At 33.2% G+C, this 26655-nt stretch overlaps 1 protein-coding gene across 4 annotated transcripts in view; it reads right to left on the reverse strand.

Annotated features, from left to right (window-relative positions):
* The window catches only part of LOC117211258 (heparan sulfate 2-O-sulfotransferase pipe), a 117043-nt gene that overhangs the window by 16592 nt on the left and 73796 nt on the right, over nucleotides 1-26655 (reverse strand). For 3 of the 4 annotated variants that reach the window (XM_033454950.1, XM_033454949.1, XM_033454946.1), the window contains one exon: nucleotides 4786-4859. In XM_033454950.1, coding sequence (XP_033310841.1) covers nucleotides 4786-4859 — 74 coding nt within the window. The remainder of the gene's footprint in view (nucleotides 1-4785; nucleotides 4860-26655) is intronic. The other variant, XM_033454947.1, reaches the window with a different exon arrangement.

The following is a 26655-nucleotide window of genomic DNA, read 5'->3' on the forward strand; positions in this document are numbered from 1 at the left end:
ATAATTTATGTTTTACAAGTAAATTTAAGAAATTTCGAACCAGCCGATCATCCTGTTTTTCGAAAATTCTAAAATTCTAAAAAATATGTTTGCAATAGAAGACTACAACCTGTAGCTTGCTAATAATTGATTAATATTATTCATTGCTAAATTATCGTTGCAGAAGCAACGCGCGATCCTTGTGATACCAAACTTTCCAAGAAATAACATTTATTCCACGTCTTCCGCGTACTTCTGCGTAAAAATATTCCTTGCTCGACTTCTACCACAATTTCTCCCCTTCCCCTTTCAGCTTATAGAACGATCTTGATACGAAACGCATACGGAAACCGTTCCCAAGAAAATCCAGCCCGTTCCTATTAGATGGAGCGCTGCTAACGCGGAATAAACTTGCCGAGAAGAGCTTCAGCCATCTGTCTGCTCGGTTGATCGGTCAACGTACTCTTCGACAATACTTGCTGCTTATTCGATAGACGCTGCGTACACAGTGCACACGTACCAGATAGAATCTGATCCTAACGACGCCGCCGATTCCCGTCTGTTCTGTTCTAAGAATTGTTTCACAGACACGTGAATAACGTTTCCAGCCGTCGAATCAGCCGCTGCTTCGGATAAAACGTTACTCGAGGAACGTTGCGCCGATTCTTTCGTTCAGGAGGAAATCGTTCGATGCTTCTCTACTTGGAGATCGATGGCGCGAAGGTGGACTTGCGGTTAGGTTTCAAGTTAAATCTTGGAATAGGTTGGGTTTGGAAGAGCAAGCGAGAGATTAAGTGGCAGATGTGTTTATATCCGTTTTATTACAGTTGTGGTATCTATTCTGGTTTTATTAGAATCCTGCCACTTATTTTAATTTTCTTATGGAGAATTGCGCAATCAGGATGTTTTTATTATTGTTTGCCTTTGTAGCTTCAATTTGCGGTTATCGTATCTTGTAAGCAACTTTTAGGACAGCGGAGGATCGTATCGCTGCTCGGTATCGATAGTGGCGCGACTCGAAAACTTTCAAATTTGCTTGTATTAAATACGAGGTCTACACAACTTGAAAGGTGTGTAGATTTTACAAAAGCTTCTTAGATGTGATACGTATTTCAATTGTATCAAAATTGTGGTTTTATTCCGGTTTTATTAAACTTGTGATATTTATTTAAATTCGATTCAGATTCGAGGAGGGTTGGGGTAGTTTAATTTACTGATATTCAAAATTAACGATGAATTGTTGCATTCTGGTGTATGTATGCTTTCCTAACTGCGATTAGTGAATCACGATCATTATCGATAACGGAATAATCCACGTGATAATCTATTTCCTATTGTTCTTGCAATGTAGATTCTTACACACGTCATAACGCACGTTACACCTTATAACCCCGTGTCGTGTACTTCTTTATTTGATTAATCGATTCTGCAACAGCTGTCGTGATAAACATCGGAGTATTTCAAATTATATACAATGTGCACGTGCATGATATATCTCACCTTGCTGTAGGCTGATAGTTTGCTTCGGAAACCACTTCATTTTAACTGCTTTTCCACTTAAATTCTTGATTTCCTATTACTATTTCGTATTCTACATACTCATTGTATCTATTACTTTTTCATATTGTAGTCTTCTCAGTTTTTGTATGTTTTATATTCCAAATTTTATAATTTATAGTACAATTCACTCATTTTGGAATCTAATTATTTAACAAATTTTTTGTATCTTCATTTTACCTTGTAGTTTCATATATTGATACATGAAAGTATTTTAAGCGTAGAAAAAGATTTTGTGTTCCTAGATTCTCGTTCTGTGTGTCTTTGTGAGCCAGATTCAATGTCTCGACATTTTTCATTATATCAACAGAATCGTTAAAGATAGTTAACTCTTTCTTAAATTCTTAAGTTCTATGCAACACGCAGTGATTACAGACGTCTGACCATGTCAGTGTATGTCCATTTCTACTTATTTAGTCGACGCAGCACTGGCCGTACATGTACAGGCCATACTACTGCAAGCCTGGAGAATAACTTTCCAATATTTTCAGTGACAAATTTGTGTAAATTCTGAGAAAATTGTTCTCCTTATTAATTGTTAATAATAGAAACGCATTTTTTAAAATGGTTCCACGAAGGAAACACGATATATTAAAATTTGGAAACAATATTATGCACATGCGTTTACCAATACCATTTTTATTATTATTATTAGTACAGCAGAGAACAAATACATTTGTCATCTAACTAATTAATTATTTGTAAAAGTTGGGATTACATGACACTAGCCTAGACGCGTTACAACATAATACAGCATACTCAATAACGTATTTGAAATAAAGCAATAGAGTATTGAATTTAAAGCAGAGAATATTTTTCTACATTTGATATTTTCATTCATTGCAGAACCATTCTTTTCCTACTTAACATCGTCAATTGTAACAACATTCCTCAATGACAAGAAAATAATGAATCCATTGAAATAAATTAGTCCGCGTGCAGCAGATAAAAACTTCTGTGTGAGCAGATAATTAGAAGCATAATTGTCAGCGGGGAAGAAACACGCGGTGCATTAAGCTGCAGTTAGTATGCTTCTCGACAACAGTGCCCTCGTTTTAGTATCACTTGCTTCATTATGCAGCAGTTCGTTAATTAAAATCCAACTCGACGTTGAAAATCTTTTTCGAGCACTTCTTCAATTTCCTTCCGTTTCTAAAGCGAGACTGCTATCCTCCTTTGCATCGTTTCTTTTTCTCTTCACGTCCTTAGCCGTGAAAATGATTCTTTGCACGGTTGACGAGATACATACATGCATCGAGGTCTGTGCATCGGTATTGCACGGTAATTGATTACGTTGCGTTTCTAAATCCGGGTTAACGATAGCTTTATCGTCGAATAATGTTAAAACCGGAGGAAAATTGGCACAACTTCTGTTTAGAAACGGTGTCTTGATTTTACAAGATTTATAAACATGATTAACAGCTTCTTTTATTCTTGTATAAGTAATTTTTTAAGCAATAGAGTTTCTAATTTACAATTCCTATCGTTGACTGAATAGAGTAGTTTGCATTAGATTTAAGTTGGATTACTTAAGCTTGCTTCGTTTTAATTGCAACTATTTCTTGTTTTACGCGACAAAATTTGCCAGTAAGATTTATGGATATTCTACAATTAAAATGGAGTATTCTAAAAGTAAATAACTTCAAATTAGAAAATTTCACGTATAACTTTCAGTATATATATACAGTGTCTCGTAGCATCGGGGAACTACGTCTGCAGCAGATCCTGCGCATGAGACCAATCAAATAGTTCATACGAAACCCTATTTGATCTTGCTTTCGAGTTATAGTAAGTTTGTTTCTTTAACTTTAAAACTGTATCTCTATACGTTCACAAGATGTGTTCAAAATGACCTGCTCCTATACGAACAAAAGACTGGAGACGTCTTGTCGTTGACCGAAAGCGTTTACACAGCTAAAATGCAAGGTTCGACGTGAAATATTGAATTTTGTTTATTATAGGTGCGTGAAATTAGTTCAATTACTACCATCTTTCGGTAGAATTATTCCAACATAAAACTCGTAAGAACTCGGGAACAAGCTTAAACAGGGAACATATTCGTACGAGCTTTTTTATTGTTCTCACGTCATGTACTGTATTTTTGTCTTTTCTTTTTATTAATATACACGCATTCTATGCAATTTGTCTTTTGGTACACTCAGGATATTCTGCATATTAAATTTTTTTATGGGAGCTCGCCGTTGATAACTCAACTAATTAACGTTGACTTTATTAAAGCGCAAATTATCGTAAGGGTCAGGAGGTCAACACATTCAGATGACAGGCAAAAGTAAGTAAATTTTAATAAGTGACACAAATCTCTATCTAAATTCTATTTCTTTAATTATTTTCGCACAGAAACATGTACAGTCCCGTTTATAATGTCGTAGTCTGACACCTACGAGTTGATCAAACTTGGAAAAATCCAAACCCTAACTTTCTCCAATTCAAAGCTTTCGTTCATTATCACCAACACAAATATTGTTCATATGTATCACTTTCATCTTAAACTAACAACTAGAAACATTTTATAACTTTTTCACGTAAAATCCTCTTCGTATAGTCCATCTCGATCTCTGACCTTAAATGTTATACTTGCAGAAAGAGAAATCGGTATTTATAGTATATGTAGCGTTTTGGAATTGAGTTTGAAAAATTATACGTGTGGAAGAATTTTCGAGATAATTTACTGGACGTTGACGAGTTCTGAGGAACTTTTACTCCTCGCGTTTTTTCTCATTTTCTTACTTGCAGATGATCTTCGAAATAATTTACCTACATAGTTACATTGTTTGTTCGCGATTAGTTGTAGAACAAGTAGAAAGTAAAGAGTCGTTTATAAGACAGGCAAGAGACCGGATGTATTCCTTGTACAATGGAATGAATTATCAATGTCCTTTAAAAGTTTTAAGTCCTCGTGAAAGTTTGCATGTACTTGTGTTACGTGTACAAATCAGCAGCATGATTTAGTAATAGCGTTAATGGAGGGCACTGTTTCTGCTTTTAAAAGTTGATAATCTCGAAAAGAGAATATAGAAATATTGTTTATAAAAAATGTATAAGAAGATTAACTTCTCTACGTGCGTATGCATATGTATAATGTAGACTAATATTAATAATATTTTAGAACATTATGTTATAAAAGGGATTTTGAAATCTGAAGAAAAATATTTACGAACTCAATGAAAGTTAATATAAAATATTGCAAAATATGCAGGTAAAAAGAATAGAAAAGAAAAGAATCTGTACCTTTATTGCGAAGATACGATGTCTGTTTGGGTAATGGACGATTCCACTTGGACTAGAATCAGTTTGCACTCCTTCTGAAACAAGAGATAGAAGTTACGTTAGTGTGATAAGATAATTGAATAAATATTTCTATATTACTGTATGCAATAAAAGAGAGAAAAATTATATAGTATAAATAATATTCTACGAAGTACTACGTAAGCAAAGTACGTATTATAATCGTTGTACTCTTAGGATGAGATTTTTAATCATCAATATTCTCCTCCTCGTTTAATATTTAATTTCTTCTTAATAAAATACAATGATTGCCAGCGAAATAATTAATAGCATATGATCATCGTGAGAAGCAATATTAAATATTTTTCGACGATAATTGAAATTTTCGTTATTTTTTACCCAAAGAAACGATAAAACTTCTAAAAATGCTTCATGAAGGAAATTTCTTTTGCAGCATTATAATTGAGAACTATTCGTGAGTCTTCGTTCTAGAATCAATTAATATTTTCATCATTTCTATGGATAATAAAATTTCATATGTTTGAAAAATATATCATGTCGATTTATAGCTCAGTGGATGGCTAGAAATTTTTGAAAACCATTCGTTATTATCATATCGTAAAGCGTAGAGAATCAATATTACCCTTTCTAACACAAATCCCGATTTCTATGCAGATAATTCATAATTCTTCCTATGGTTACCGTTTCCCTTCGCAAGAATAGAAGTTACGACTACTTTTATGACTCGTTCAGAAATCTCGCGGTTAGTTGACGATCGAGTCATACTTTATAGCTCAGGTTAAACGAGAACAAAGTGTGAGCCTCGTAAGAAATTATTTTTAACTTAAGCACGTAATCATGATGTTTTAAAAAAAATTCGCTATGATTTCATAATTTGCATATTCAATCAGACTATTGGTATAGGATCATTGGTACATAACATTTACGGTTTTCCGTTATTCGTGCCCATAATATGTCTATATTAAAACGTCGAAATTTCTTGGAACCTACGTTGCGACTTGAATTACGAATTTATTTATTAATATTATTATGGTAAAATTATTATAATTTTGTAATATAGTATTAATGACATTAAGATATATTTAAATGGAAATAATCACCGAATAGCATGTGGAGGAAAATTTTATTAAATGAAATTTGTAGGATATACTTGAAGATTTCTATCAAGAAAAATAAGAAATAAAAAATTTGTTAAGATAAGAAATTTTGAAATAATTTACACATATATGTAGCAAATTTGTTAAGTAGAATTTAGCTATATTTTAAGATTTTTATTAAGGAAAGAAGAAATAACAATTTTTGGAAGAAAATATTCCATATAAAATACGGAATTATAAATATTCGAATTAAGTAGAATTTACCAGAATTGATCAATCATCGTAAACGTAGAAAAGCAATGCAAATTTTTTCACAATTACTAATAATAATAAATTTACAGTGCTGCATTTTTGGGGGTCTAAAAGTTACAAAATGAATAAAGTAGATATATGAAATAGTTGTTTACCTATTCGTATTACATCTCAGATATTGGTATAATCCTAATGTTAAGTTTTCCCTGAAGAATAAGATGAAATGAAAATTCGTAAAGAAACGACACTTATAAACAATGATAAAGGAAAGCAGAACGATACATTCTATCGCATAGAAGAGATATATGTAAATTGTGAATAAATCAAATTTTAAAGTAACTATTATTAAAGATTCATGTAAGGAAGTTATATAAGGCATCTATCAAATTTTAAATCAATCGACATTCACCAGGAAGCATCTCGATCTGGTTGATATTTGTAACGACTCCTTTCTCCGCCTCATAAGATTGCAGATGATCCAATGGCTCATTGGATTCCATGTTATTAAAAATCGTGAACCTCGTTTGATACTTTTATTGCCGGGAAAGGTGTTCCGAAAGTAGTATGTTCGAACTCATCTAGTCACGTGCGGAAGCTGTTTCAAATATCACATGTCAAAAGAGTGAAAAATATAGATATCAAAAGTACCTTCCACGATCATCTTTATATAACCGCAAATATCAGACTGTCGATAGAGTTATATTTCTTACAGAGAATTTTTCATCTAATAAAGATGCGAATTCTTGAATCTTTACAGCAAGGAAGAAGAAAACATATAATATGTTTTAGGAATGTAATATGTATTAGCTTGTGTAAATTTCATTCGCACAAGTGTTAAAACAAGCGTCAAAAATCCTTTATATAATATCTACAATAGCTACAACAACTAAATATTTGTTCATATCATTAATTTTCAATGAACCGTGTTATTACCAGGTTCTACGAATTTGATTCTTTTTCGGATGGATTGAGTAAATTTTTATTCTGACAGTTCCAAAATTTCTTTTTTAAGTTCCAAAATTTTTATTTCTATAACATTCGTTACGATGTAGCATTAAGGGACGAGCGAACTTATTACACGATCCAATAAATGAAATAATGCTCTTATTTTTATGATGTAATAAAATGAATTATCTTAATAAGATTGTTAATGCTAAAAGACTTTTTGGCGCGAATCGATTAAAAATTAAGAAATCGTATAACGAGATGTAAATTTCTCCATATGTGGAAAAGACAAATGATTTACTATATTGGTTCGGAAGTTAGTCTTAACTCCTTTCATCATATATATGTATATATTCATAAATTCTTATCTCATTGGAATTTACATTGCTGTTACCGCATATAGACATTTGCAACATCCGCTTTCTCCAACATGAAACAGTAAACAATAATCTTGTCAACTTCATTACGTCGTTCGTATAATAAGTAAAACTGTGTATTTACACAAGAAAAACGTGTAAAATATATCACTTCATAATATTAGGTATGACACACATGAATTTTCGTTTTTCTTCGTAACATCGTGCATTTAATTTAAGTAATTTCTACGTTATTCAATGGACTTTCTCACCGACTATTTACATTTATTCAAGATTTATAAAAATGATCGTTCTTTAAATTAAAATATTCTTAGAATACAATAGAATAGAAAAGTAGAAACTGAGGATAGAATCTTTCCCTATGTTCTTCATTTCCAATTCCTGTTCAAATAATTTACACGTTAAAATGTACATGTACATAGGCGGAATAGAATGAATTTTAATAAATTCATCTCGACAAGATTGAAATCTAAATTGCTTGAAACCTGACATATCTTCCATAGAACGATCCATTTCTCGTAGCTTCGATTTCTCAGGCTCGTTTAATAGTAATTCGAAATAAAACACGTCGAAAGCAAGTCCAATTAATATTGCATCGAATCGTCATTGTCGTGTCGAACAGGCTCGCAGAGACACGCTCTATGTTGCTCTGTTACGCTAGTATGCCTTATTATGTCTTTATCACGACTCGATCCTCCATGTTGCATTACTTCAGCCTGATTGCTTACTATCTGTAATCCGATTGCTTCGAGAGAACTTGCCCGTAAATCGAAACTCTTCGCATCGCTGCAACTGCTTCGTGGTAATCACATACGACGAACACGAGTCATAGATAAGCGTACGTAAGGTCTGAAGTAGATCAATGGAACACGAGCATGGTATTAACATAGTAGAAGCAGATTAAATCGATTGATCAAGACTAGAATCTCTAGATTGTTCAGAGTTTAGTAATACACGAGCCGATGGAGCGGAGCAGTTGAACGAAATTAATATTTCCTTTCTAACCTTTTTTCTATTTTTATTAATCCTCCAATTTCCAAGAGCATTTATAAGCGTCATATTCTACTTGCTCTACAACGTACATTAATGATTACAAATATCTGTAAAGTTTGGTAGATGCGCGGCAATAGTCGATGCATTTCAGAGTTTGGTAACTCGCGAGCTGATAGATTGCTACATTTGGACGAGATTGATATTTTCTTTTCAACTTCCTTATTAACTCTCTAATATCTATGGCTATTTATAAATGTCATCTTTTTCTTATTCCGTGATATGCACCGCCGCTTCTAAATGCCGGCAAACTTTCGTAGATTTGTGGCAATAGAAACGTATGAATTTCGCAGTTTCGATATAGAATGCATGAATTTCACAGCTTGGTAACTTGTGAGCTAACAGATTGCTACATTTGCAAGAGATTAATATTTGCTTTTTAACTTGTTTATTAACTCTCTAATTTCCACAAGCATTTATAAACGTCATCTTTCACTTATTCTGTAACATGTTCTACCGCTTATACAATGTATCTGGACATTTTGATAGATTCGTGATAATAGTATGTGGTAATCGTATGAGAACTAATTGCGAATTAATGGCCGAAAGTAACGCATAGTTCGGAAAATTAAACAATTCGACGAACTATTTAAACAATAAAATAGTACCTACCACAAGCTTCGTCCATTATGAATATCAATTTCCTTACTGTATATTAAATTCCATATATATTCTATTATATCGTACATCAGTTACGATTGTTACGATAACGAAGAACAAAATAATAGTAAAGTTGTGACTGAATTACGCTGTGTTGAAACGATTTTTTGCGCACTGGTATAAGCAAATTAATAGTTTATAATATTTCTGGTAATTAATATGCAGCTACATGTTTTGTAAACACTGTTTAGTGAAATAAGAATATTCCGCGGGTATTTATACAAATTCGTATTTCAGAGAAGAGTCAGACATTTTTTCTACTACCACATATTATAACGAGCACGGTACTTTGAATTTTTCATATATTTTTACATATTATGTGCATTCTACGCATTTCTGCATTGACCCTGCTGTGACCTTTCGGTCACATCTTTTATTCAATCCTACTACTTTGACATTGAAATATATCTCCAGTTTGAGCAATATGTGAAAAAAACGTGCCCTTAAAAGATTAAAAATATTTTGCTTGCTAAAACGAGAACAAATTTAAATAACAGTCCAAGGATCGCGTCAAAGTGAAAATTTCCCATAAATGCGTAAACACCTGCAGTCTATTGATAACAATGATCGGAGCTCTATATGTCGAAGTACAAATCTAATATACTGTAGAAAAATATATTTGTTTTCCTGGTGAAATCAATTAAAATAGCAAATATCAAAATAATTTTTTTCCAGCGATATTGTTATTCAGCGAGGCAAACAATGCTTAAAATCAAATTCTGAATAATTATTCGAATAACGTCCAGTCCTGGATCTTAATAAATTCAAGACACGATCGTATTAAAAGAGGCAAGCCAACGTTCATGACGAAGAAAGCGAAGAAACTGCTTCTTGCGATTCTCCTTCCGTTTCTTTCTTCTTGCGACAACGATGGGAGCGGCAACTTTCTAGATGACCGACGGTAACCTCGAAGGCCTTCGATTCCGCCAAGAAGATCGTTGATCTTGGCCGAGAAGCCTGTCGACCTCTTAATCAACGTGATCGTTAATTCGAACCTCGACGTCTCATTAGCAGAAGTGCTAGTCAAGTGTCGCCATGCTGACGTCCTTTGTTCCCTTCCTGGTTCACTTAATTCTCGAATCTTTTTATTCCAGATAATTCACGTGATCATTTTGTTATTATTAATTACATATCGTTGTTCATAATATCGAGCGAGAACATAGATAGTCATAACATCATCAGGGTGCGGTCGAATACAATTTAAAAGCGAATATGATATGATAATTTATGAAGAAATACGAAGAAAATATAGAAGAAAATCTTTTCACACGATGATAATGTTTTCGAGAGAATCCACTTTGAAAATTTGTCAAGTAAACTAAACTCGTCTAGTTACCGATTGACCGCGAATAATCAGAGGGAGATTATTCTATACGTGAAAATAAGTGAAAAATGTGGAGTAAAATTTTCGTTCAAATTATCCTTACTAAAGAGTTGTATATAAATTTGAAAAATATAATTCTATCAGTACCAAGTCATCGAAACCATATTTACCGTTATAATAGTCGTAATATATTCTACGCGATAATTAAATCATCTCATTTTATTACTTGCACGATGTTACATCGCCTTGTAATCTAATTATGTGTATGCTTCTTTCTCAAGTTACGATAACGATACGTTTCCTGAAAGATGGCAAGCAGTGATTTCGATTTATCACTTCGACCTCGGATTTCAGCACGATCAAAATGTTCATATTCTATCATATATTCAACAAAAACTTTGCACCACGTGTATGAATGAAATTACACACTTTATTATTTCAATTTCGCATTAACTCGAATCCGAATCTAGAATAGTTCCTTCTTAAGGAATACGGTACACTTCCTGTAAAATATGAAGGAACAATTGCAATCAAATGTCTCAATCTTTTCTAAGATTTCATTAGTCTTTATTATGTTTTTATAACAAGTATAATAGAATACATTATCTGTAACCGTTAACACATGTATTTCCTCGTTTCAACTGCCCCTTATTATTCAATTAAATCTCAGTCCTTAATTCTCAATTATTCTTTCTTCTTAATCCTCGATTGGTAAGACGTTATTCTTCCTGCTAAAATAGGAAGCAATTATCGACATCGAACGTTTTAATCTTTCTCAAGATTTCATTGAGATCGATGTGTACGCTTCTTTTACTGTATTTCTTTTAAAGATATTAATATAATGAAGATATCGTACTATGTACTTACTATGTTTTATGTACTATTTTTATCTTATTATTTATTGCAATCGCCACCACCATATTTACTAGCTTTTTATCTTACTATCATCTTATTTTATTCTGTATAATTTTAATACATTCGAAAGTTGCAAAATATTCAGAACATCCTACACTATGTTCGATTAAAATATATCTTTGAGTAATAAAATTGCAAGGAAATTATTCACGCGAAAATTCTTCGACGTAATAGATAAAATTTAATGAAATATTTAGACTGTTCCTAAATTGTAATTTATAGCGATTTTAATATCAACGTATTATTATCAATTTCAAGGGGCATTGAATTACGTATTTATGAAGTTTATATCAAAGCAATCATTTATCGGATATACCGATGAATATCGGTAGCAAAACATTGGGTGGTCATGTAAATCATTATAATCTCAGGCATCCGGTTCACACATTCTTTTTTCACACTTCTAACGTTCCAAGCGAAGTAGTCTAAGCGTTCGTTACGTGTATTCCGTGTTATTTAGCTGAAAGACAATTTCCTCGACAAAATATAAGAACAATTTGCCAATTTGTCAAGATTAAAATTGAAATTTATTTAAAGTTAAATACAATTTACTATACCATTTAATCAAAGTCGTTACACATCATACGCGTAGAAAATTTACATTTAACATGAAATTTACATATTAAAGACGAGTTTGCCCTTTCCCATAAAAAACTGCTAATACTTGCTCCATGTATTTAATATATGCAATAACTTACGTATGTTACGAGGCATTAAAGACGAAGTTGCTCTTTACCGTAAAAGATTTGTAATCTCGTTCTGTACATTTTACATATGCAATAACTAATATATTCGTACATCGTCATAATTCCATAAATGTCAGTAATAATTTCCTTCATCGATAATACGTATTACGATTACGTATAACAGTTTAATATTTATATTTAATTCTCATCGATTTCGAATTTTTCGCCAATTAATACATCCTATTAATATTAAAACTATGAAGAATTGAAATATAAAACCTGTTTCAGAGAGAACAGAATGAAGGATAGATGAAGAAATACATAATGTGAGAGAGAAGGAAACCTTCTTCTTCCATAATATTTTACCAAAAATTATTCAATTCCAGAAGCGTGTCTGTCAACCAAATTCTTCTAAAAAATGCAAATCTATCAACCAAATTCCTTATTCGACTTCTTATTCGAATTCCTAAAAATCGATGTACGTAAATCTCTAAAATTATTTTCGAAAATTAAATTCAGAAATTATGAATTGCATGATTTCCTCCGTTCTAATGATAATTCTGGCATTAAATTCACAAATCTGAAGCAACTCTCTCTTGGGTTACAGGCAGGCTGCACTTCCTGTAAAAATAGGAAGTAGCGCTTTCAAACGTTCCGACCTTCCTCGATGATCCATCAAGATGAACGCGATCATTTCACAAGCTCCATTACAATTGTCCATTGTGAATTATCCTTAGTTCCACCTTAGATGCCACATAACACGGGCACCTATATGCACCTTTGTCATACTTATTGCGTTCTCGCCACAAGCATTTTCATCGAACGGTTAATTCGATTCCGTTAATTATTAGGATAGAGTTACAACGTTGCTCTAAGGTGACCAGTGTAAGATTCCACGAGGATTACACGTATCTTGCGCCACAAATTGCTTCGAGATCGTGTCGACCGGTTATCCGATCGAATCGATCACGACGAAGACTCGTTACGTCCCCCTCGATCATTGTCAAAAGGTAATTAGACGGGTTTAATCGCACGAAACGCGAAATCTCGGCGATCGACGTGATTAGAGGAAGCTCGAGTAAGCTTTATGATTTAATTAAAGGTGGTAATGCCGTTTTGCCTACGGAGAATCCTTTCGATCTGCTTTCTCCTTCATTAAGTCAACATTCAACGATCATTGAAAATTAACACTTTCTCTTGGCCATCTGAAATTGTCGCCATCATAAGATTCAGAATTAATGACCCATTCACTATGTTTGAAGGCGTTATTATTTAATTCTTTCATCTCTCTTTGCTTCGACTGGGTTTGTTTGATTATGCTTATTTGATTTGATGTTTTGTTAGTTTTATTGGCGGAAGTAGGATGTTTATGGAAACTCGTATTTTTTTTTTTTTTTAATATAATTAGAGAAATGGAATCGGAATAAAAAGTCTGGCCAGCTAGAATGCGTTATCACGTTCGCTTACTTAATTTGATGTTTTTCTAATTTGATGCTTGTAAGTAAATGGTGAACGTTTATACGATTGTCTTTATGGACATAATTAAGGAAATGGAACTTAAATAGACATTTCTATCGTCCGCTGTATATCGTAGCGCGCACTTTATTTTCAATATTCAATTACGTAGATTCTGCAAATTTTTCTATTTTTGGTATTTGTAAATGCATAAATATTTGCAACGTACTGTTCATGTTTATGGATTTTATATTTTGGCAATTATTTTTTATACCTTATTTATGATAAATTTTGATGACGATGTGAATAATATATTATTATAAACAGTCTTATCGATGTGAGATTGTTATTAAAGTATACTGAAATACTATTATCTGTGTATATTATATTCATTATTAGAATATACGTATATAGGTAATTTTGAAGATATTTATTAGAAAGTTGATTCAATTTCAGGTAAACAATTGAAATAATCAAATTGTACTTCGTCAAGACCTATAATTAGACAAATAAAATACGATCAATGATGATCGTTTGATGTTTGTTAGTTTACTCACATATGAAGTTTTGTGAAACTATAGTAAAACCTAAGGAAGCCTAGGAGGTTCAATTATAAATATCAAACTTATTCCCAGAAAGTGTGATAAAATAGGATCAGAATTAAAAATATCTTTGGAGAAAGTTATTGTTATTTCTGTTTCTGGAAATAAATCAAAGATTCGTAATGGCATCTTCGAAGCCTCCGTGTATTTCGTAATTCCAAACTTCGTTTACGAGTTAAAATTTCTTACGTTCTATAATTTTTAGGCTTAAACGCGAGGATACACGCATCAACGATTATCTTCCTAAATTTAATGCTTTTCGAATAATACGATTTACGAGCGATTACCCAGAATAATTGCACCATACGACGCACTATTGAACTGCGATCGCAGGACGCGAAGAGCTCATTAACAACTTCCTGTTTAACCTTCCTGCAAATCTGGATACAATCTATTAACCTCTCTGCTGCACCTAATTTACGTAATACGATTGCAGAAAAAGAAGAGGATGAAAAGGCTGTTATGACATTTTTAATAGCTTTTTAGATGAAATATTACCCCTTCATTGGATATTAAAGCTAAATATCACTTGTTATGCCTTAACCTGTTATCGTTTTAATTAACATTTTACAATCTCTTACGGTTTAATTATAATTTTTAATCGCAACTCTTTTATCGCGTGGCCATAAGCGTTAAAGGTATGACATCATATTAATTTCGAAGAAATTTTAATCATTCGGGAAAATTATTCATGATACGAGGAAAATTGTAAATTGTATATTTAGAACACGTATTCGTATATCAATCATTAAAAGAAAGAAATAACGAATGATTTGATAAATTGATAAATTTATTTTCTGCGATTCTAACTGTTCTCTGGTCTTATTGACTTTGTCATTTGTATTGTTTATTCGTTACGCCAATCATATTGATTGATTAAAAAAGGATCATCTAACGTTTATTTGAAAGACAATTTTCATATTACAACATTTGGATATAACATTTATTTAAAACGGACACTGAATTGTCGAAGAATTTATTTCACAAATTTACTTCTTCTTCTTGTTTTCTTATTCTTGTTTTGATCTGTACTGTTTACTTGCTGTTACAATTTTATCAATTCGTATAGAGCAGATATAACATTAAAACATGTTTTGTCACGTTTTGTTTTGATCGACACAAACGAACTCTTGCTATGCCATTTCGTAAACGCAATAATGATTAATTACTTAATTATAATCATTTAATAACATCATAAGACCTGATACGATAATACGATACGAGAGAGCTTATAAGCAGACAACATATAAGTTCATAGATCGCTATATTATTATAAAAATATTTATGAAACAATATAAGAAACCGTTTCATTTTAATGGGATAAAAATATCAAAAATTATTGTCAACATATACATTTGTTTGGCTGTCATTATTGTACGTGCCATCAAATCAATCTTTTTGTCTTTCAGTTGTCGTATCATCGTAACTATAATCGACACGTCAATTTGCATTCGCTCATTTATCACCTCTACATACTGCTCATTTACCATTAATGATCAATAACGAAATATGCAAATAAATTACGTACATTATGCAAACAAAAAACAATAATGACCATTATGATTATACGATGATATATTACGACGATTATAACAGTAACAGAATTTCTCCTATGTTACAACAACATGTAACGGTATTTCATGCAATTGAGTCAGCCAATCGGTTCAAAACCGTGTAACTTATTATATAAAATTAAGTAAGTACGAATAATGCATCATGTAATACACGTATTTTCTTTAGAAATAGTGGTATTTTCGTAAGTATTTAATATGTTACGTGTAATAATAATTGCAAGTAGATTTGCAAATAAAAAGATTAAATTCAATTAAATATTTCATTCATGCTGATGATATTAATCTTATTTCTATATCACAACAAAATAAACGAAGAAATAAAATTAGAGTCAACTCATGTTCTTCTAGGTAGTTCCATGTAGATGAAATCTATTTACAATCAGTCAATGTTTGCAATATTATCGTCTTCGATATTACTTAGTCAAGACAATTTGCATTTTACATTTTTTGTACTTGTAATTACTAAAAATATGCAAGTGCTGCTCTGATAAAAATAATGCTGACTTTTATCAAAATGGAAACATAATTATACTCTATATATCCACTTAATTGCATCACATCGCTTTAATAATATACCATCTCCCTGCGAATGAAACATTGAAGTATACATTACAGGACGACACTCGTATACACTCCTGTTCAAAAGTTAAAGAAAGGGAGAAGTAAGAATATCATAATTATAACTTCCATTTTTAAATATAATCAATTACAGTTTCAACGTTGTTATAAGAGAATAATGCCACGACTAAAATGTTTATCTACTTCAGAAAATCATTGTTCCTCTCGAGACTCTAATTGTCAGAAGCAAGACAATCCCATCATATTCCGATCCGATCATATTCGATGAATGAAATAAAAACGATTTACTTCAGAAAATCATCGTTTCTTCCGGAATTCTCGCGTGCTCCAAACTTGTTAACGAAAACGTGGCTGATTTATGATTTATCAATTCCAGATTCGATTGATAACCGAAGGGAGCATTGGGTAAAATGGAAGACAAATTTCCTCTGTTATTCCAACAACAGAATCTTTCACGAAATGATAGATTCGACGATTTACGTCATTGCCGAGACATGGAAATATTTTCTAACATTGGCAGCACTGGCAGTACAGAAACGAAGACCTGGTTTACGGTTTCACCCACGGTGAACTCGTAAATTAGGCAAAAAGTGCTAATATCGGTTTCGAGGAGAGACCGATATCAGAGAAGCTTCAACGATTACAGTAGATTAGATCGGTTCGTGACCAAGACTAGCGTGCACGACCGTGAGATGTAGCATCGTCCTTCCGTGATGCAACGATGTTGAGATCAGAACAGATCGATTAACAACAGATCCTTGGAAATCCTTTGATCCAATTGGTCACGGGCCGTGCGTGTGAAAGCCATTGCATGAAATTCCACGGTCGTTCGTCACGTCTGGGAATCGTGTAAAACATAACGCATTTTGCACGCACCTTCTTGTTAGTTCTCACTCGATTTCATATACTCTGGTACTACCGTGTTTTACTAGTTTCCTCGCCGTTAATTGAAGAATCTCTTCGATCGTACTGCCGAAGGATAAGAGAAAGAACGAGGAAGAAAACGAATAACTTGAATCGCGATGCTTGTACAGATAGTATTTCGTGTAATTAAAAGCTGTAATGAAGATTTCTTAATACTTCTATTAAATATCTGGAAATATTTTCAGTCTACTTTATGAATCGGTTTCTTACAGTTTCTTTTTACGAACAGGTAATAGAATTTGATACAGTTTAACAGGATATTTTTGAAAATTTTTCACGTTCGTAATCGGGATTGAATGATAGTTTACTAGATTTTTGAAATAGACGATTACAATTTAAGATACGTGCAGTTATAATATTGGATAACACAGCTATTTCAAAATATCTCGTCTGAAATATAATTCTTCGATTTATTTCGCACATTTCTTGTGACATTTTTCACACATAACTACAAATATAATGTATTGACTGAAACTATATGTACATCGTAGCTTAACTATTTAGTGTTCATTTTCTGCCTGAATCAAAGCATTGAAATATCATGAAATTTATATTTAATAACATGCAGTGCTACCTGTTTAGTAATTTGCCCCACGATATCTGAAGAGGAGTTAAATTTGATACAAGTTAAAACTAGGTACTTGATACAAGTACAGTTTGCCTTTATTAATATTCGATCGCGAATCTTTCTAATCCCACGCGCTGATTTGGGCCAATTCATTAAACTGTATTAGTGTATTATTTCGTCCCTGAGAAGTATTCCATAGCTGGAGTGCTTGCGGGACATTGAGATACTTCTTCCGAAAGAACAGAATTTACATACACGAGTCTCAAGCCTCACTATGAAAACTGCAAATCTCTAGTCGTCTTTAGAATTCTATAGCTATATTCTATCTATAGCTCACGTGATATCTCTAACATCAAATACATCAAACTTCAAATTACTTTATGTTTGAAGCGAAGAGATTAACTCACACCGTGATGTACCGTAATTCTATATTATAAATAAACTACGATTAGTTTGTGCAAATTTAAATGAAAAAAAAGAAAAGAAAAGAAACAGAACTAAGACAAAGATTCGTATCATCTTCTACATAGTACAACGAGTACTTCGCTTCGAATATTACGAATATTTCCGAGTATTATATGCAATCTCTATAATTCTACACGTTTAATTTCCCCGTAAATGCACAAACTTCCGCGATCTACTTACAAAGCAACGAGTTAAACGGTCCGTTAGAAGCTTGTTCGTTTTGAAACATATCTTACATCCTGTAAACTCGATCGTTCGGAGGATGTAGGTCTAGTACACTTCATCGACGAGATTCTTCCTTTAGCGATGATTAGCATAATCGTGCAACACAATAACTATCCTTGATACGTATCGAGATCGATATTTTTCTCATAGATTTCTTCCCACAAGGAGTAGATCTTCTTGGAATACCTTGATGATCTCGATTAAGACGGTCCAGGGAACAGATTACGAGAACGTTATTCCGATCGTGATGACGAATAATCAGCGACTGGTACTTGTACTGCAGATTTTTACAGCCTCGAAACTTCTCTGCTCGCAGCTATGAATGACGCGACGAACAAACGCTCGACGCCCACGCTGTGTTCCAAGCATGCCACGAACGTATCTCGCGACTGAATCCGTATCTGTATCGGTCACGAAACTTCCTGTCACGATTAAGGTCGAACCACGGCACCGGTCGATGCCAGAGGTCAGCCACCGTGTGTAAACGAAGAGCAACGAACTTTAATTAAATACAGAATTTTTGCCGGAGACGATGCATTATACAATACATTATCGCTGTTGAGATCGTCTCTTGGTTTTATCGATTCTCGATTGGAAGGTAGATCTGATTGGTCTGAGTCGATCGCTCTTGGATTTCGAAGGAGACTAACACAGATTTCTGATTTAAAATTATTGGTAACTTGACCATTTCGTAACGAAAGAATTTCTTTTCTTTTAGGATTCAAGTAACGGCCTTTTGGAAAAACATCGATGAAATTCTTCATTAAAATTTATGCGTGTCGCTGGCTATCAAAAAGAGCATTGGAACAATGTACGAATTATGACGTTCTTCTTGGCAAATAGAACTATTTTATTAATTAAATTAATGACGTTAAAACATTTATTTTAAAAAATTTATTTTGTAATTTATAAACTTATTCTAAAAGATTCATTTTTCGAATTAATTTTTACAAACGTGTAAAAATTGGCAATTTTTTGAACATGTCACGATTCCAAGAAACCGACGATAGTGAGTGTCCGAAAATATATTGGGTATATTTATAGAGTCGATTCTAGACACGAGAAATGTTGTCCGAAACTTACTTTCGGGTAAGTTCTTACAAACAATTTTATTTCGTGCTATATTTATAATTTTATTTGAAAATACAGCGATGAACGTTACATTCGCACCGATCTAAAAAAGTTGCTATTAGGTTGTCCGATAAGTTTCTTTCGTTTCATAAGGAAATAATAGACGCACAATGTTTTTTGTTTTATATTAGTTTATCGAATTATGCACGAACATAATAATAGAAATATAACAAAATGGATCATACTTAATTCGCTAAAATAATATAAAACAGAAATTGTTGTTCATCTATTATCACCTTATGAAACGAAAGAAACTTTTCGGACAACCTAATACAACAAATCCTTGTATCAGAAACAATGTCTACAATTACAAGAAACATAGACCAGAAGCCTTGTGATCGCAACGAAAGAAATTAAATAATTTAACGCAGGGAGAGACTCGTCAATTGAGAGGAACGAAGTACAAACAACGAAACGCCAAAGTGTCCTCTATCATTCGTATTGTTCTCGTTCAATGCTAATCAGGCGTGGCTGGAGACATGCAAAGTACACAGGAATTTCCATAAGGCCGACGGAAGTCCCTTTACGAGGGCGTACGCGAACGTCGGCGAATTGAAAGCGACAGAAATCGAAAAAGAGGAAACGCTCATTGTTCCAAACGGGTGAAAGAGGGAGAAAGGAAGAACAGTAATCGTTCGAGCGAATAGCGAAGAGAAAATCGTCAGGGCGTTAACAATACCCGGCCACGCAGCCGGCAATTACATTTTACGACGCGTTTCCTCTTCTTCGTGTCGGCAACGACTGACCGGAAGCCTCTTCGTGCGCGGGAAAATCAACTATTAATTCGTCAAATTTTGCTCGAGATTGTCTTATGATTAGGAACTTTTTTTGGAAGATTTTGTATTTGTTATTTCGCGTAACTCGATTACATATTTTGTATTTTTGGGATATTTTCAGAATTATAATGAAAGAATATCTCTGTTTGGTGGTAATTAATTATGGTACATGTTGCTGCAAGTGTTAGTAAACTAAAACTAAGACAAGGAATATATCTATTGCTGTATCTTCGTGTTCGTATGTAATGATGGCTGATGACTCCATAAAATCTATAAAGTCTGATTAAAAATACATATTTCCATCTATCTAGGATCATAACGTTCAACGGATGCACTTACATGTCATAGGTATCTACTTATTTACATTTAATGAAAACCTCTGATAAATTTTACTTGTACGTACCATTTTAAAGCAAATGAGATGACAGATGATAAAATAATTATAATTTTTGCTAAAGTGCCTTAGTGCTTAAAGTCGTTGTGTTTAGGTAGGTCTGCAAGTTCGATTTTATCTGATGTCAGTCGTTGCTTTCTTCTTTACGCTATTAGTGTTAACCACTTGTTTCGTCGGTATTGATTAAACGAAAGTTGTTAACAAAGAATATTATTTCAAGTATATTTTATATACCATATAGATTGGAAAGTATTTTAAAACTTTAATCAATTTGGAATTACAAAATTATGGATTAAATTTATATATTATTAATAGAATAAAAAATTATAAAGGATTAAAAGTGATTTTAGCAAAACTTCAAAAGTTTGATTATTACAAGGAAAACAAAACTTTTTCGAGCCTCGTTCTTTGCCTCTAATTAGATCAAGGAATTTCTTAAATCTAATCATCATTTGGAAATTTGTCTGATAATCTTATTTCGTATTGGATTTAAAATTAAACTATGGAAATCCCTTGTTCTCCTCTCTCGTTCTTTTAATAATTAACAGTAATTGTCAGCGAAATACTACTTTACAAAAACAAAGAGGATTAAAATTGTATTTTTAATTAAACTCTTAATTCGCTCGTTTCCATTTTCACATCAAATTTGTAAAGCAAAGAAATTCCCGCTAAAACTCATTGTAAACAGAGTTCAGGAAATAGTTTTGCTCAGTTTAGAGAAATTCCAAACAAAATGCGAGGGAGTCCATGGACGCAAACACATTTTCGCAGTATGCTGTTTAAACTTTTATATCGACTACGTGTTACTTTTACCAGGAAATTGGATTTTTCCGGAGCATGTTTACAAATGCATTTATTTCCTTCATACCTTCCTCAATTTTGCCGCAGTCCTCTCTTTACGACAGTTTAGCTTTCTAAATTCCACGCGAAGACGTTCAGAATTTCCGGAAATTCGAATCAGATATTGAAAATATTCACATTATAAACATACGTATTCTTCTTAGAACGATATAGAAAATTAGAAATAATGATTTATGATTTGTTTCGTTTTTGATCGTTGTATCCTATCGCCATCGCATGATCTCGTATGAAAATTAATGAGAAAGTAATATCCCTTCAAGCAATATAACTTCAGGCATATTTCTTGCATTCATCGAGAAGTATAAATCATCTTACCAAATAAAGTCGGCTGGATTTATAGTTTGATGAGAGATGACTTCATGCGACCGTAATGAAAATCAAACCAGCAAGGGTTAATATTACTAAAAGTAATCAACATACCAATTATAAAATTTATTAATTGTAGAAAAATATCTATTTTTAAACTCCTTTATATCCATTTAAAACGCGAGTCTAATAATACGTGTGCTGAAAGAAAAATATTACGGAACAGTAGTATTTTATAAAATGAAATAGAAGTGAATAACGAAACGATATTCTTAATTTCTTCGACTTTACATGAATTGTTTCGTTCATACTTATTCGTCGCGATATATTTACTCCTTTTGACTGCGCACAGGCATGTATCTTTGATCTAATCAAGTCAAGTACAGGGTGTCCGGAAAATCGTAGTAAAACTGGGCCGAACGTTGACTCTGCAAAAATAAATCGAAAGAAAGAATAATATTTTTTTCACGTAGGGCTTCGTTTTGAGAAACGATGAGTTTGAAAATCGATTAGATGCTCGCGTATTAACTGCAAGTTTCTTGTATGAAAATTCCTTTTTCCGTCTGTATCTTCATTAACGAACATGGGTAATATAAACATTCGAGGACACCGTGTATATCCGAACATTCTTCTCTCGCTGCGAATTTTCAACAATATCGATAGTTTCTAAATATAGCAATCTGTAGTCGAACAACGCCAACTGAATGTTAATTAAATAATTACGAGTTGAAATACAAGACCAAATGCAAATTAATACCTTGAAGTATTAAAATACATAACGAAAGACAAATATCCAATATTTTCATTTACGCCACTATGCCTTTCAGTCTGCCATAAATCGCATTCTCTACAGTTAACTTTTCTTCGGAAACAGAAAATGCATTTGTACCACTCTGTTCTCTTTCCCCATATAATCCTTATCCGATCAAACACAACGTATTAAATCTTCCCGACGAAAAGGTCAAGAGAACGATGTCAATCGGTGAAAAGGTGGCAGTGGCGAACTGGGGAAAAAAGAAGCATCTTTCAGTAGATGCAATCGATTCGATGGACACGGTTTCGAACTTATAAGACCGGCCAGACGGCCTCTTACCTGAGTCTTACTTCTGTTTTGGCCTGAGTCGACGAACAGGAGACCCGGTGACCCAGAACTTGGGAAAGCGAGCTGCCGCTCGAGGAACGCGGTTGCTGCAACCAGTGCTTCTCTCGAGACGATCTTGCGCTCTAATTGTTCGCGACGGCTGGCAGAACTGCAGAAACTTTCATCTGCGCCGGAGGTGGACGCCTCTCGAAGGTCTCGCTGCTGTCTTTGCGGATGACCACTATTTCCGGCTTTCCATCCAGAACGGCCGTACGCACGCGAAAACGTCCATTAGGATCGTATCGATGGATGGAGATTCATGGAAAGTAACAGTGACCGGAAGCATCGCCTGGTAAACGTAACCTTTTCACTCGTTTTTCCTTTTTTTCCCCTTCTCCCGTTTCTTTTATCGTCCGATGGGAAACCTTCCAAAGTTCGCATGCAATGAAATATTATGACTTACCGGTGAGAACGTACGGCTGGGAAAGTAAAGGAGATCGTACGATGCGAGATCCATTTGCTTCGTATTTTTATTATCAAACTAGTGCTTAGTACTCGTATTTTATTATCAAAAATTGTAACATTTTCATGAACAGGATTTGTATATTAAGCGGTTAGTAGGAAACTCTTCTGATATAAAAATCAACTTTTCCTACCAACTAAAAGCTACTACTAAGTATTATAACTTTGGATATCTCACAATTTATATTTCATATGTTTCTATGTATTACGCGCACCGTATTCGTTTTCCCGTCTTTGAATCTCTCACAAACGTGTAAATGCCCGCTGTCTAGTAACCGTGAAACAATTAGATTTCGCCAAAGTTCGCGCTGTAGCATTTTGAAATAAAATGTTGTCTGAATTTTATAGAACGATTTTATTCAAAGGAAGATTTTCCATGCGACTTGCCTGACGCAGCGAGAAACTGTTTGATTTATGTATCACACACGAGGAGGAAGTTCCAGCGTAAAAAAGAAATTCGGAAGAGTTGTTCAACAACTTTCGCGAGCTGAACATTATAAACACGGAATATGTAGGTCGTGATCGAGAGGCTTCGAGATCCTCTCGAGAGTCTCGGACGTATTCCGGTGAACGCTTCGAGACACGCGATCGATTCTTGGCAATGTGTGTCAGGAATGTAGAGAGGATTCGTGGTAATTTCATGGCAAAATTTTACACAGTCACGATGCGTATGATCGTTCCGTTTTGTTGCTCACCGAATGGAACCATTTTTGTTCCTTGAGCGCAGTTCACTGTACAGTTTACTGTACGTTCGAAACAATTACGAATCCCGTTTCTTTCACAGTTTAAAGAATACGTAAGCGTACGATTGAATCAAGGAAACAGTTTCAGTTTAAGCATATAATTTATCCACTTAGATCGACTGACTGACGGTTCTATTTTTCAGCGTTCAAGGACGATAATTTTTTATATTTAATATACAATAGCAACAGTTTTATGAATTGGATATATGGTGCGTGATAATGCTGACTTTCTACTTCATTTAAACGAACAGAAATATAGTAATAGTATTTTAGAATTGAAGAAGCGAGTATTAATCAATTTTTAATGTCGCTAGGTAAGTATTAATAAATATTATTAAAAGCATATAACAGATATAAGATATGCCGTATTGTTGTTATATATTTTTCTTAATATTTCTGTTTGCTGTGTTAAGTATATTATATTTTTTTCGTTAGTCGCACTATTACATTGTAAATAAATATCACTTAATTTCTCGTATTACCAAGTAACTGTTTCTGACGTCTTATTTTTGTCTGCATAGTTCCAAAACATTAGAGAAAGAAGTTCTTTCACTGTGCAAAAATTTCAAATATTTCCATTATATTTAATCAATTAAGCGAACTCAGCGAATTATTTCGTAAAATGTATCGCAGTAAAAATATCTTATCTTTCTTTTTACAATATTTTGCGTTCAACCCTGCAAGAGAAGATTCTCTTCAATCGAAACATCGATTGTTCGCTTAGACGTTGCTACAGAACTCTGTTATGACAATTGCTTGATTTCCTTGCAGCCACATGTCCGTAATTAACGCTAAGCACTAATTTAGTAATTTCCTGTTCGCATTTCAACTTCGTATTGCGTAATAAATTTTCTCCTCGATTTCTCGTCGTCTGCTTCGAAATGTAACGCTATTTTCTTCGATGTTCGTATTGTAACAGCTTTCGTTATGTATTGTACTATACAATACTGTGCAATATACGATAACTTGTAGTGTATGCAAAAATATTTTGCATGGATTCATATTTTTATGAATTAAAAGAAAGGCCTAAAGAAATAGAACCCAACAAATATCACAACGAGTATTAACGATATACTTGGAATTTTTTTCAATTTGCTTGATGTTTGAAATCCCGTAAATGTTTGTTGGTTAGTCTGGCAATTATGAAGCAATTAAATTTTATCATTGTAGATTAATATGATCGATTAATCTTTGACTTAAAATTTTGTACAAATTTCCCGTAATCATGACCGCTTCATATTTGTTTCGTGACACGTGAGAAATTCCTTATAATTTTTTGAACTCTGTAATTACAAACCAGATATTCATTTTCTCCTTTTGATATTAAGAATCCTTTGTAAACTACTCTTTTAACATTTGCTGTTACTATTTACAACGAATAATTTTTAATACTAATAGTATTAATTTCACGATATTACATTTGTTAAAAATAATAAAGTAAATACGCTAACTTCTTTCCAGTCAATTGCATGTTTTACTCAACCATCGTATTTGCCATAATTTTCTCATTTGATAATTAATATTTAATCTCCTCTTGTTTTTTCATAAACATTTTTCTTTTAAGCAAGTGTAATATATATTTATTTATTTATTTGTTTATCTATCTATTTTTTAAATGAGAATTGAAAGAAAGGACGAGGAAAATGAAGATGTGGGACAGAATGACAAAGCACTCTTTGTCGAGTACTTAAAAAGAGCACAAAAAGGAAGAGAAACCTTTCGAACTCTATATAGAAGGTTCTTTCAACCTTCTTCAACCGCAGTAGATTAATCCAGTGAATCACAGACATCCAGTTCCACAGTGTTTCTGTAGACGTCGCCTTTTTACTTGTGTAACACGCCGTTCGTTTTATCGCGATTCCATTTCAGGCCGTGACAATTTTTTCGAATAATTTTTCTTGCCACTTCTGACGTTTTACTCTCATACACGTCCTGGTTGTATTAATTATACGCACAAACTCGCGTTCATCCGCGGCAATCATGATACTACGATGTGATGTTTCATTTATTTCAAAAAGCATTATAAGTGCAAGAAAAATGAAACGTGACGTTGATACGCATAATGAAGCGTTGTCGACTGTTCGCCACTTGAGTAATTGTTGGCGACCTCGTTTGTTCGACGGAATAAAAAATTATTTAAAATGTATCTCTGTACGTAGCAAGTCCAATACGTACCTACTATTTAATGGCTCGTTTCGAAATTTAAAAAGCAGAACGCAGTCTTTAGCATTGTACGAGTAAGTCAATGAAAAGAAATTGTATAATCGTTAAGCGTATTGCAAACATACGATATTTCTTAAACACAGGCGATTTACATCTTCAATACATCTACAATATCTT

Source organism: Bombus bifarius, unplaced genomic scaffold (genome assembly GCF_011952205.1).
Source record: "Bombus bifarius isolate JDL3187 unplaced genomic scaffold, Bbif_JDL3187 scf7180000008225, whole genome shotgun sequence".
Taxonomy (NCBI): Eukaryota; Metazoa; Arthropoda; class Insecta; order Hymenoptera; family Apidae; genus Bombus; species Bombus bifarius.